Source organism: Rattus norvegicus, chromosome 3, assembly GCF_036323735.1.
Source record: "Rattus norvegicus strain BN/NHsdMcwi chromosome 3, GRCr8, whole genome shotgun sequence".
Lineage (NCBI taxonomy): Eukaryota > Metazoa > Chordata > Mammalia > Rodentia > Muridae > Rattus > Rattus norvegicus.
Window position 1 is genome coordinate 79,158,905 of NC_086021.1, and position 14,472 is coordinate 79,173,376.

General features: G+C 33.9%; 1 protein-coding gene across 9 annotated transcripts in view; it reads right to left on the reverse strand.

Annotated features, from left to right (window-relative positions):
- Atf2 (activating transcription factor 2) overlaps positions 1-14,472 on the reverse strand; it is a 77,083-nt gene that overhangs the window by 33,091 nt on the left and 29,520 nt on the right. For 5 of the 9 annotated variants that reach the window (XM_039105916.2, XM_063284625.1, XM_063284628.1 and 2 more), the window contains 4 exons: positions 13,458-13,527; positions 3,828-3,924; positions 905-1,023; positions 633-761 (listed from right to left, as the gene is read on the reverse strand). In XM_039105916.2, coding sequence (XP_038961844.1) covers positions 633-761; positions 905-1,023; positions 3,828-3,924; positions 13,458-13,505 — 393 coding nt within the window. In that variant the 5' untranslated portion in view covers positions 13,506-13,527. The remainder of the gene's footprint in view (positions 1-632; positions 762-904; positions 1,024-3,827; positions 3,925-13,457; positions 13,528-14,472) is intronic. The other 4 variants (XM_063284626.1, XM_063284629.1, XM_063284630.1 and 1 more) reach the window with 1 other exon arrangement.

Here is a 14,472-nt window from a genome sequence, read left to right on the forward strand (position 1 = left end):
ACTGCTCATATATAAATTTGCTCATTTTATGTATTTTTCAAGTGAAAAGGTGATGAAGAACACATCATAATGTAACTCAACTCAATACTTAACTATAGCCCAGGAACCCCAAGTTACTAATGTACTTAAGGAAGTACCAGTCATTGTTAATATCAAATATATACTGGAGTAATAATTACTCACTCTTGGATATCCTGGTTCAGCTGTATACATTTTTCTTATCTTCAAATAACACTTTTTCTAAATAAGTTGTTCTCTCCTTTAATATCCATTGTTTAATAAAAATAATTATGAAGATGGAATTTTCCTAAAGTATTCACACAGGTTTTTATATATAAAACCTATAATCTTCCATTAAATTATATAAAATTTAATACCTTAATGTCTCATACAGATTTAAAATAATCAAGTTCAGGAAAAGTGAAAGAGCATGGTAGATAGGTGCTTACCACCAAGCCTGAAAACCTGAGCTCGACACCTCGGACCTACACAGCATAAGGAGAGAATTGGTACCTACAAGTTGTCCTCTGACCATCACATGCCATGCATACCCACAAATATAAACAATAAATAAAGGCATATAATCTAAAAAAAATAATTTTCTGAAAGGTTATCTTTTTCATAGTTCTAACCTTTTCATCATTGGTAGTAGACTCGGGGTGAGGTAACGGGCTATCCTGGTGAGTTGTTTCTACAACAGAAGGTTCCTCAATTTTGCTTCTTATGATGGGTGTTGCAAGAGGGGACAGATCTAGAGGCATCTAATACAAACGATAAAGAAAACTTTGTAAAAAGTTAAAAAAATGACCAAGTACAATGTTAAAATTCAGAAATCAGGAAGTGAAAACCATCATTGTGTCCTAATAAAGGTATTCGTTTTATAATTTCATGGTTAACAACATACTTTTTTAATGTCATCTTCTGAAGCCTTCTTGAATTCATTCTCGAATGGACTTGCCAACTCATTAAACAAACCCACTTCTTCACAGTTTTTTAGGAACCTTGTTGGCGTTGGAGTCTGATCTGAAATAAATGTTAAGAAATAAGCATACGAATATAAATGATCATGTTGAGATTCTAAAATGCTGCTAGGAAATTAACAAATCAGTGGCACTGGCTCAGTCAAATGTTATTTCTCTCTTTAAAAAGATGCTTTTCTTTAAAATAACAAAATTTGATTAAGCTCTATTTAACATCAAGATATTTTGCCAACCTCGCCAAAGTTCTTTTATGCTTAGTGTATACTCCTGAGTGAAATAAACATATTTTGGAGAAATAATTACTATTAACAAAGTAATGAGAATTTTTCAAAGTTACATCATTAAAAATTCTGATTGTTAGATACATACAATTTAGGGAAAACTAAATAAAGCAAATAAATATTTTAACTTTTGCACATTTACTATCTGTTCATGAAATATTATGAAGTCAAATTTAATATACATTTTATATGTCAAAAGACTCAAAGGGAGGAAAAAATATAAGCAAAAGTTCCCTACCTCCTAAAAAAAATGGTTTAGTCTAATAATGATGTGAACTCAACTTTCTTACAACCTAAACTATTTCAACTATATCTGAATATATACTCACAGACATGTATATTAACATTATACTGAGTGTTCATGTATGCAGAACAAATGAATGACTGATAAAAAATTTACAAGTCTCTCCAATTTAGTCTCATTGTTTGAAGAATATTTGCTTACATTTGAGTTGGTAGTACATTAAATATTTATTCACATTTTATGCATTTTAGGGAAGCAATTTTAGAGGTTATACACAGAATCTAGTTTACTTAGCACAGCACTGGTTTAAGATAAAATTTGTTTGGCTGAGGGTCAGATATTTGTTAATTACTGAGTTTCTATAGTAGGTATCATAATTTCATCTTTGCCCCTCATATGTACTGCCTATAAATATTTTTAGCAAAAATAATTCACTTATCATATATGCTAGACCTAAGGTAGGCTTGTCTTAGACAGTAAAAACATTATCAGAATTACTACAGGGTCCACTTATGTCATAATCGTATCCATTATTTAATCTTTAACCTACATCCTAATTTTTAGCCTTAAAGACTTCCAAAATAATATTTTAATAAGGGGTTTGAATATATATATATCAGTTTAAATCTATTTTAATTCAAATTAGTCAAATATAAATGTTACCTCTGTTCACACCCAAAGGGTTTGCCTAAGATGATTAGGAATCAACACAACTTATATTTGACAGAAAAAAATCCAGAAAACGCATAGCGTATACCACTTTAATTGATGATTATTACTGGTACCATCAGATTTGAGAGAAGTCATCACAGGCACAAATGGTTAACATGCAGATAGCTTAAGGCTATGGTCATCATGCATTCTATTTGCAGTTATAGTAAACTATTTCAGTGTTAGTAAAAATGTTGTGATTGAATATGTTCTATTTTTATACCGTATTAAAAGTAACATATAGGAACCAAATTAACATTCTTGAGATCAAAGTTTACAAAGAACATCTAAGACAGTAAATATCAAGGAAACAAAGATCTTCAGACCTAGAAAAATACTTTCTAGGTGGTTTTTAATTTTCCTTAATTACTGTTCTTTCCTTTTTTATTGTGGTCCTCATTATTTACATACTCCAAGAAGTGCGTACCTCACTCTGATCCGCACCCTTCTCCTTACAGTACCAAAGACTGTCAAAAGTTCCCTTCCATAAGTTTTTTTAAATAAACCACCAACTTTTAGCTCCCTCTCGTTTATTAATTACAAAAATTACAGAACTAAAAGCACAGGAGGAACCATCTGATACTGCCTTAACATCTCTCCAAAGCACTGCGTATGGTGTTCACACTAAGTTATAATTTACAAGTACTAATACTGTTCAATATTCTAGTTAAAATTCTAGAATTACAGATAGAATAACATAAGCTTCACAAAACAAAGGACTCTAGATTCTATATTTATGACATGCATATTTGTAATTCTGACAGAGCGCTAAAACATATGTAAAATCTGACAAAGAACTTATCATGTTTACTTAGAAAGAAACAAATATATTGAACTCATGCATAGTATATATTATTCAAGTACACAGATTATATGTTTACATGTAGAACATAAAACAACTAACATAGGATAGAGTGATGGTAAGCTACCACATGAATTGGGTTCTTCTTTTTACATATGAAAAACAACGATCTGCTCAGGGTAATACCATATAATTATAGGGTATGCACACACGCATGCACACACACACACAAATACACACACACTAACTGAACTTAGATTTTCTTTAGGAAAGAACATTTTATTTTATTTTGCAGTGCTGGGGATTAAAACCTGAGTCTTGTGAATGCCAGGCAAGTACTATACTACTGATCTATATCCCAGCTTTAGAGTGTTTTATTAATAAAACATTTATTTCATTTGAAACACCTTTAAACAAAAGTATAATGACCAAGTTTAGGGAGTGCTTGATCATTTACTCTCTTTACAAAGTTTTAAAAACCAGGTGTATGACAACTAAAAGAAACACTAAATATCAATGAAGTCAGTTATCAGTTAAACATACTTTGTAGAAAGGCATGATTGCTCCAAGGGTTCTAATTAACTTCCATAAAACCAACTTCAAATGGGTATTTGAAAAGCACACAAAAAAGTGAAATGAATGATCAAAAGAACATATAGAAATGTAATGGGTAAATACATGTTGCCAACATTTACTGTAAATGAAGCAATTGGACTATCACCAGACTATAGTGTTTACAGAGAATACACAAAATTGTGCACATTCTGGGTGAAATATGATATAAGCCATTAATAAAAGCATATACTAACCAGCCACAATGACACTGTCATTACGTGCTGGACCAAATTTCAGTGTCATCTCATGTTTATGTTTATGGACAGCCAAATGATCCTCGTTGGTAAAACGCTGTGGCAAAAAGTTTTAAAATACAGTTAAGTTTTTCAATTTGATCAAAGAAAACTGATAAAGGATATCAATTTCCACAACATGTAAAACCACCATTAACAATGAAATACCAGCTTATAAACTATAAGACAATCAATCTATTATTAGCACACAAAGACAGTAATTTTCAAATGATGAGGAACCCCCATAGAAGAATATGAAATGATAGTATATAATTCATCTGAGAGGCTTGAAAATAAAACCTGAGGCAAAAAATTAGTAAAATAGACTATTATTCTTTTATTATGTCAGAGAAATATATACTCAGCTCAAAGACTAAGAAAATATTGTATTTACTTAGATGTAAGGTTACTTACCACTTTTTAAACTGATAATATTCTAAAAATGACTCCTGTACAAATTAAGAAATTAGTCTGGGGGTCGGGGATTTAGCTCAGCGGTAGAGCGCTTGCCTAGCAAGCGCAAGGCCCTGGGTTCGGTCCCCAGCTCCAAAAAAAAAAAAAAAAAAAAAAAAAAAAGAAATTAGTCTGAGGCCAGGCATGGTGGTGCACACCTTTAATCCCAGTACTAGGAAGGCAGATCTCTGTAAATTTGAGGATAGCCTGATCTACAAATAGAGTTCCAAGTCAGCCATGGCTATATAGTAAGAACCTGTCTAAATTAAAAGGAGGAAAAAAAGAACAAAGAAATTAAGTCTAGCTTTATAGTACCATAGTGAAGATTTTTGTGCTATAGTCTAGCAAAGAAACAGTAATCACAATACAATAACTCTATTTTAAACTGTCTTAACCTAAAAAAGTGATTTTTAAAACCATAACTTGTATTAAGATGAATGTATGTTCAAAGCTATTTATCATGCCTTCCCTCGCCGTACACTGGTGAGTACATATGACCAGTGATACTTATGATTATGACAAATATTCATGTTTAAATTCTTACTGGAAATAGACTTTAGAAAGAACTCCTTATCAAGAACCACTGTTGCCTAAAAAGGAAACCACTCATTTATTTTGCCTTCCTGGTTCAGAAGTTAAATTAACCCTTACTCATTTCTACTACTTAACAAATAGGGGTATTAAAATTTTAATGAAACTGTTAAGAAGTCTGATACCTAGTACTTACTAGCATCCTATGTCCAGCATAAGAATCCTACCTTCAATTTTTAAGAAGATTTTATTTTTATTCATGTTCATGTGTGTGTCTGTGGATGCTTACAAAAACAAGAATATTAGAGTCCACAAAGTTGTGAGTCACCCGGTTTGGGTGCTGGGAACCAAACTCAAGTCTTCTTGCAGAGCACAATCACTCTTAACTCCTTGAGTCCTCTCTCGGGCTCTCCAGCTTCAAGGTAAAAGACCTCCTATCAGTGTCCATGGTAATCTGAATGTTCCTTATTGGGGCTAGTACTATTTATGTCTACCCTTCTAAATAAGCTGAGGACTCCTATGACCTCCAAATCTGCCGTAAGCATTACATATAAAGACTAATGGGAAAAAAATGAACTCCTTAACTCTTTAGAGTCTTAAAATCTGTAAAAGGCAGAAGACAATCAAGCTTCACTTTACTTACAAACAACAATAGAAAGTTACCCACTATTTGATGAGAGTAACTAGTATTCTCCAGAACCTGTTTGCATCTCCATATGCAGGGACTGTTCAGTGTGTCTGTCCCTTGGTTTACTCTTCCATTAGCTGTTCACTCAGCTGTGGACACTGAGAGTACAATCCAACTTCCCCTCTCAGGCTATCTTCTTATATTACTTTATCCTTTCAAAAGTCCTCCCCAGATCTGGTGAGATTAATAGTGGTGTGTTGACAGGCACCCTTAGGAACAAAGCTCTCAAGTCAATGAACACATGGCAAAGCATATTCACACTGCTGCCTTTATCCTTGTATTAAAATTGTCAATGTTATGCTTTACATTCATATTAAAGGGTATTCATGTAAGATTCATTTTAGGTCCTAGAAAACCTCCCAATGTAACTTTTCATTAGAAGACAATCATTAAAGCATTTTATTATAAACTATCTTGTTATAAGTGACACTCTTAAAAAACTGTGAAGTTGTCAAAATTAAAAGGTAAAAACTCTGGAAATTTCACCTAGAATTTTTATTCAATTAGTGCTTTCTTCTGGGATTAGTTTGGCCTCTATAAAATATCATTATCTGCTGCATAACGTGAAAGTGAAAGTAAACTCTGACTTCAGAGAAAAGGAGTGACTAGCTAAAAATACAAGGGTTATGTATTTATAAACTCTTACACAATATCCAAAGATAAAATTAACCATTAGTTAACAAAGACAGTAACAGTTTTGTAATGTGAAGGACACAGGTGAATCTGACCTTGGTTTTTTATTCTCTCTCTATCCAGTTAAAATGAGAAAAATGTTACGATATATATGTATATATACATATATATATATATATAGATAAACTAAAAAAAGGATTTGTTTTCAGAATAAACTGTAGAATTATAATCATATCACTGGCAGTATTAACATATTTAATTAATACCATTTCTTCTAGACAAAATCTAATTTGAATGCACAATCCAACAGGTCTGCACAAAATTTCTGTCAACAAAAACAAGAGCCTGAGCATTAATCTCAATAAACAATGTTGGAAGAAAATGAAGACAAGTTTTTTGGAGAGGACCTTATAAGGTAGAAAAAAGTAATGGGCAGATAGGAAGAAAGTGAACATGCAGAGTCCACAGTAAATTAGTGCATATTCTAATAGGTAAGAAATCTGTTTCCAAGGTTTGGCCATATTTCTTCAGATTTTGTTAATACGGGGGGGTAGGGTGGAGTGTTACACAAAGCACAGTACCTATGTGGAGTTCCGAGGACAACTCTGTGGTGTCAGTTCTGTCCTCCTTCTGTCTTTACTTAAGGGCTCTGGAGACTGAACTCAGGTTGCCAGGCTTGTCTGACAAGTGCTTTTTATATGCTAAGCCATCTCTTAAAGAATAACTTCCTACAAATCAGTCATCTAGGATTTTATAGTTATTTTTACCATATATTATTATTACTACTATTTAATTTGTTGAATGGGTAGAAATAAATTTTCATGTATCAAGGCTACAACCTTTTCCTACTTTTTCCTTAGTTGAAGAGGAACTCTACTCAATAGTAGAAACTACTGATTAACTCACATATACTTCCACTAAGACTCGGGGTAAGTATATATTGTATCTAATCTCTTCTGAATCAGCTTGTGATATAAAATAATTTACCACAAAGTAGCTTCAAATTGAAGTGACACCAAAGGCAAAGATATAGCCAACAAGATGATATGCAAATAAATCTTTTACTAAGTATTAATTTTGTATCTTTTATTCAATTCAACACCATTGTATTCCTCTAGAAACAAATGAAGTTAATAGGAGTCTCTGCAATATCTAAAAGTTCCCTAGGCATTTAAAAAAAGACCACAGTAAGAATCTTCAAGTAAACTCTTTGTGCTAATTTTTATAGGCCATTCTTAAGTGACACTATCAACAAAGTACATTTTTAAATGTGATAATCTGCTATATATTTTAAATTTAAACTAAGTAGAGCAAAATTTGGATCCTTTCATAGAGATGAGAAAAATAAAATTTACACTGTCATCACCAAATTTGTGTTTCTAAAACCAATGATCAATTATTGCAGAGTATTATAGTGCATACCTTTAATCCCAGCACTTAAGAGGGCAAAGGCAGGAGATCTCTGTAAGTTTGAGGAAAACCTGATCTACAGAGAGAGTACAAGGACAACCAGAGCTACATAGTGAGACCTATCTTAAAAAATAAAAATTAAAAAATAATAGTAGTACCTTCAACATTCAAAGAATACTACTTAACATAAAGAGAGACTCTGTCACTGCCACTTTCAGCAAGATTACCTCATGAAGCTGACACTCACTGGGCTGTTCTGGGCAGTGATAGTGTACAATATAAATATTAAGTACCTCACAAAATCATTGGCTAAAAAATGTATTACCCAAGCCCGGAGTGATTATAACAAAATTAGTTTGGGCTGGAGAGATGGCTCAGTAGTTAAGAGCACTGACTACTTTTCCAGAGGTCCTGAGTTCAATTCCCAGCAACCACATGGTGGCTCACAACCATCTGTAATGAGATCTTCTGGTGCCCTCTTCTGGTGTATCTGATGACAGTGACAGTGTACTAACATGCATAAAATAAATAAATAAATAAGTTTATTATTAATGAGAGCTAAACTTTTAATGAAAGCAAAAGCAGAGTGAGCTTTTATTTGATGTTTTTTTTCTTTCTTTTAAGCCTGTGTATTTGTGGAAGTTAATGAACAACCTGCAGGGATCAGATTTTTCCTTCTACTATGTGGGTTCTAGGGACTGAACTCAGGTCATCAGTCTTAAAGCAAGTTCCTTTATCCAGAAAGCCATCTTTATGGTCCAATATATAACTATGCATACATTTTAGTTATTTGTCAACTAATTAATTTGGAATGAGAATTCAACCCGGTGACACTTGTTTCATTTCAGCCCCTGTTTCTCAAAGACAAGGCTTTATGGTGGTCTTGAACGTGAGGTCTACATGCTTAGCTACTACAACCGTTTACAGATATACATTGAGCTTGTAATAGTAGTTTGAGAAATGTAGTCTACAAAACTATAGAGATGCACACAAAAAATTGTGTAAAATGATACTCACCACAATGCTGTTTATCACAATATTAAAATTTCCAAGTTTATGATAGAAAAATGAGCAAATGATAGGACAAGCTCTAGTAGAACACATGCAACTTAAAACCATGCTTAGCCACACATAGAGGCTCACATGTATAACTCACTAACAGATACTATAAATTTAATGCTAGGGAATTCTCAAACAATTTCTTATGGTACACATACAAACAAATATTCTAATTTTCAGCTATTGACTTTCCTATTTAAACAAATCTAAATACAATGCTTTTTATTTAAAACAAAACAAGCCAAAAAAACCATCATGTGTAGAGCTGGGGTGATGGTTCAGCCATAAAGAAAGAGCACTTACTGCGCTTTTAGGAGTTAAGACTAGGTTCTCCACATCCACACAGTGACTAAAGATCACCAATAAATTCAGTTCCAGGATAGCTGATGCTTTCTTTTGGTGTCTAAGACTGCAGCATGCACATGTTGCACATAATCTCAAGCAAGCACACACATAATAATACAGAAATTCTTTTAAAAAAAACTTTTTAAAAAATACTTTTTAATACTACTGGTGTGGTGATACACAACTTTAATCCCAGCATTTGAGAGGCAGACGTAAGCGGCTCTCTGTTGACTTTGAAGCCAGTCTGGTCTATAGAGAAGTTCCAGGCAATGGTGTGTGTGTGTGTGTGTGTGTGTGTGTGTGTGTGTGTGTGTGTGTGTGTGTATAGAACCTGTCTAAAAACTGGGGGTGGGGTGGAGTTAGCTCATAGTTTAAAAGTACTTAATGCTGGGGCTGAAGAGATGGCTCAGTTGTAAAGAACACTTGATACACTTGCAGAAAACCCTTTTCTCATCACTCGTGTGGCATCTTTTTTTTTTTCCCCATCCCCCACCCACCGGCCCACTCGTGTGGCATCTTACAACCATCTAGAACTACAGTTCTTTTTTTGATCTCCTTGGAGACTAGGCACCCAAGTGATTCACAGACATACATGCAGACAAACCATTAATACACATAAAAAAAATTAGAAAGTGCTTAACGCTCTTGGGGAAGAAAGTCTGTTCCCTAGCATGTTATGTTGGACACACTGAACGGGCTCTAACTCCAGCTCCAACGCAGGCTCTGGCTGCCACGGGCACCGCACTAACAACCCAACACACTCCTCCCTCCGACACACTATATGTAATTAAAAGTTAATACCTTTAACTTTAAAAAAAAGAGTATATTAAGAAGAGATCACACACAAAACAACGGCAGAAAAAAGTTAGCAGTTATTGAGGTCACGTTTCCAAGAATGACTTATAGAACAACATGGCAAAACTGGTTACTTTCCAGAGACTATGTCTACAAGCAATGCACTATCTGTAGTTATGGTTTGGAGCTCCAATATCCCTAAAAAAAAAACCCAAAAGATTCTTCATAGGGTGATAGCATTGGGAGTGGTGGAGTCCAAGTCATATGTAGGCTTGGAGAGCTCCTTCAGGCATTTGGGGCATGACCTTGAAGGGGACTGAGTGTACCTTCATTCCTTGGATTGTGATGTGAGTAAAGTTTTGCTCTAGCTTCTGCCTTTCTGATGTATTATCTTGTTTATATTTTCCTTGATATACAGGCTCTAAGAAACAAGGTTAACTGAACATGGAGTAAAAACTTCTATAATTCATTATAAGTCATCAGGGAAAAGTCTTTGCTACCAAGCCTGACAACTGGAGTTTTATACTAGGGACCCAGATGCTAGAAGAGACCGACTCCTATAAATTGTCCTCGGACTTCCACATGTGCACTATGACATGCAGGTACCCACCCACAGACATGCACATGAAATCAATAACTACCCAGATCTCTTCTTTACCAAATCCAAAAATAAGAGTAAATTTGGTTTATCAGAGAGTAAATCTAGTCAGTGAAAACTCTAAATTTTAGTTTCAAAGAATTTAAGATTTTACTTTTTATTCTTAACTTTTTAAAAATGTATGTAAACTACAGCTCTAAATTAGATATAAAAGTCTATTTCTGTTGTGTCCATCTTTCATCTTGACCATTATTATCTTTGAATTTTCTTGCTTCATATTGCTGTGAATAAACCCACATACCTAATCATGTCCAAAATACTCTGCATACTAATCATTTTACAGTACAACCACAATAAAACATGTAGTTTCTTTCATATTTTTTCCATTTGATCTAATTGTTTTACACATTTCGTCACCAAGCTACTTTAAATGGCATATGGGCAGGGGAGATAAAGATAGCTAAAGAAATTTGCTAAATGAATTCCATCCTCAGAAAGCACATACTAGTGGGAAGACACACCAAGTCTTTATGTCCTAACTTCCATACATGTACATGACACATGTACCTCCTACAATAATAATAAAAAATAAAATAAGGGGCTAAAAAAAAACCTCAGTGATTAATAACATTTGATGCTCTCCAGAGAATCGAGGTTCTGCTCCCAGCACCCTCATGGTGACTAATCCATCTGTAACTCCAGTTCCTGGAGGATCTGACACCCTCGTCCTGCCTCTACAAGCACTAGGTATGAACATGGTGGAGACATTCAGACAAAACATCCATACACATAACATAAACATTAAATAAAAATAAAATCCAGTTTCATACTCTTTATTATGCTACTAAGGACTAAATGAACTTCATGCTAGGTAAGCAGTTCATCCTGAGCTATATTCCCAACCCTCCAACAACTCAATTTTTAAAAACAGACAAAATAATTGATAACGATTTCACCTTCACAAACAATAAAGGTATGCAAGTGGCTGAAAAACATATCTTAGAAAAGTAGTTTTTTTTTTCACTAGTCATCAAAGAATGAGACAGTACAACAAGATACTAACCTATGCACAAAAAGATGAGTCAAATTTAAAAGAATGAAAACTCCAAAAGTTAACAGGAATATGGCAAAAACATCTTGTAAATTACTGATGGAAACAAAGTGTTGCCCATCTATTTTGGAAGCAATCTGTAATTTCCAAAAATGATGTAGAGTGTATGAGTTTACCATTACACTCTGGGTAGTATTCAACAAAAACCACAGCATTCATACACATAAAGACTTTTATGTAAATTTCACTCATTTATCTGTAATAACAAAATTTGAACATAAACTAGATGCTGGATCAACTATGGAATAAATCTGTCCAAATAAAGAAGAGGCTCATTTAGCTCACTACTCTGGAGGTTGTAAGGTCTAAATCTGTGGGATCCTAAACACTTCACAAAGGCTCCGGCTCCAAGTACATTGACGTATTACTTTAGAGGTTAGGTTTTCAATATACAAACTTCTGCAGGGTCCAATCAAATCACAGCATCCCTGTTATATAATCATTTATATATTTTCTTGATACGTTTCTCAATACCTAATCTGTCTTATTAGAAAATTAAAAAAAAATCTTATATTTTGTTAAGAAAGAATCCAGAAAAATTTGCATACTCTATGAATCTTCTTATAAACAGTCTGAAGAGTACAAACAAGTTTACAGCAATGGAAGGCAGATCAGTAGTTGACAAAGATGAGAGAACTTACAAATGGGCACAAGGAAACTTTTGGGGTGATGAGTTTTGTTCACTATCACGACTGTGATAACAGTTCTATAAGCATACGTATTATGATAAATGCTAACACTGGGTAAGGTGATATACCTCAGCAGATAAAGGTACTTACTTCTATGCCTAATGACCTGAGCTTGATCCCCACAAAACCTATCAGGTATGAAAAGAGGGAACCAACTCCTGCAAGTTGTCTCTGACCTCTACACAACTGAAGTGGCATGTGCACAAACATACACAAACACACACATAACGCACACACATGTGAGCAAAATCAATAACTGTAAAACAACAAAACCCAAAAGCACCAAACTGTGACTTATAGTGTAGTTTACTATATATCTATTATATTTTAATTTAAAATATCATCTAAAAATAAATAAAAACCAATGAAGTACTTTAATGGCTTTGACTTACATTCTGTATTTAGGTATCTATAAATTTACTATACATTAACACTCAATTTTTCAGGCTGGAGAGATGGCTAGGTAGTTAAGAGGACTCACTGACAGCAATTCCAGAGGTCCTGAGTTCAATTCCCAGCAACCACATGGTGGCTCACAACTATCTGTAATATGATCTGATGCCTTCTCCTGGCATGTCAGCTATAACATATACCAAAAAAAAAAAAAAAAAAAAAAAAAAAAATCTAAAAAGTTTCTTTCTTTTTTAGTGCCTGTAGTTAAAAGATTAGGATAGTGGTAATAGTATTACATTAATAACTTAATGACTATTAAAAATTAAAATATCTCCTGAAAATGCTTCCATCATGCTTTAAAGATGTTAGACTTCAGAACATTAATAGATTAATGATATGTCTGAGGTAGGTATTAGTTTTTGTTTTTGTTTTTTTTTTTTTTCTTTTTTTTTTTTCGGAGCTGGGGACCGAACCCAGGGCCTTGCACTTGCTAGGCAAGCGCTCTACCACTGAGCTAAATCCCCAACCCTGAGGTAGGTATTAGTTTTATAAGAGTTCAACAGTAATATATTTTTGATTTCCAATTAGGTAGCTTAACACTAATTTTCAATGAATATAGATTAAATAATATACTTTTAAATCCTTGGTTTTTGTCTATGATTTTGACCTTTATTGTAAGATAAACTACTTCCATAATACCACACACCGTCTTTTCTAGAACTAAAATAGATTATAGAAAGAATTTCTAAAGTATTTTTCAGTTTTGTTTTTATCTTACTCTAATCTTAAAGAAAATCACTGTAGTAAAACCGTAATGACAATACAGTCTAGCAATGATGTAATGAAAAGAAACGTACAAGATTATTCTAAGTAATGGATATGTTACCTGGCCACACCCAGGGGCAGTGCATAGAAAGGGTTTGTCATCACTCATATTCCACAGGTCCTTGTTTTATCTGTAACAAAGCACAAACCAAGAATGAAGTATTTTATGGTGTGTTTCAGAATGAAGAACAATTTCAAATATAAATTTCAAGATCTGAATTCCACCAAACACTTTTGCTGACATTTTTAATCCTGTCTTCTGTGGAAGCCCATGTAACAAAGCTGTGAACTTACTGAACCATGGATGGGGTAGAGTGCAAAACATTCTTCCCATAAAGTTCTAGAAAGAATTGCAAAAACTATTATGATTCAATGTATATGAAAGCACGAACAAGGAGGGAACACCCACATTATCTCTGGAAAAGGCAAAGCCCTAGGAAGAATATTCTTGGCTCCTTCATGTGACCAAAGATGGTAAAACCTAACACCAAGAGTATTCCCTTGTTTTTGATTAAGCTAACAGTCACCTCATGCTTTTCTTGACTTAATAATAAAAATGAGACTTTTTTTTTGGACCACTCTTGAGCTCAAATGCTGCCTGGGGTTTTCCTGGATCTCCACACAGGTTTCTGGAGTATTCTTTGATCTCCACACAGGTTTCTGGAGTATTCTTTGATCTCCACACAGGTTTCTGGAGTATTCTTTGATCTCCACACAGGTTTCTGGAGTATTCTTTCATCTGTAGAGATTTAGCTTCGTTGGCTACCAGGTGGGTCAACAATCTTCCACTTTACTATGAGAGTAGATATATGCAACATGCAAAAATCTGTGCTATAGAAAAGGGTTAGGGCACTCCATTGCGCTCTTTTGTGTCATTCAAAAAGAATATATCCCACACATCAGGCAGCCTTCCAAGGGTCAAACTACAGAGTTATGGAAGTCTTAAAGAAAGATCTATTCTGAAATTCTTGCCGAGTTTTTTTTTTTTAATCTTTTGGCTAAATATGTCTCATCTGAATATCTGTCTAAAACACCAATTAATTATAAGCAAACTCTTATTACTTTTTCATGTGGGC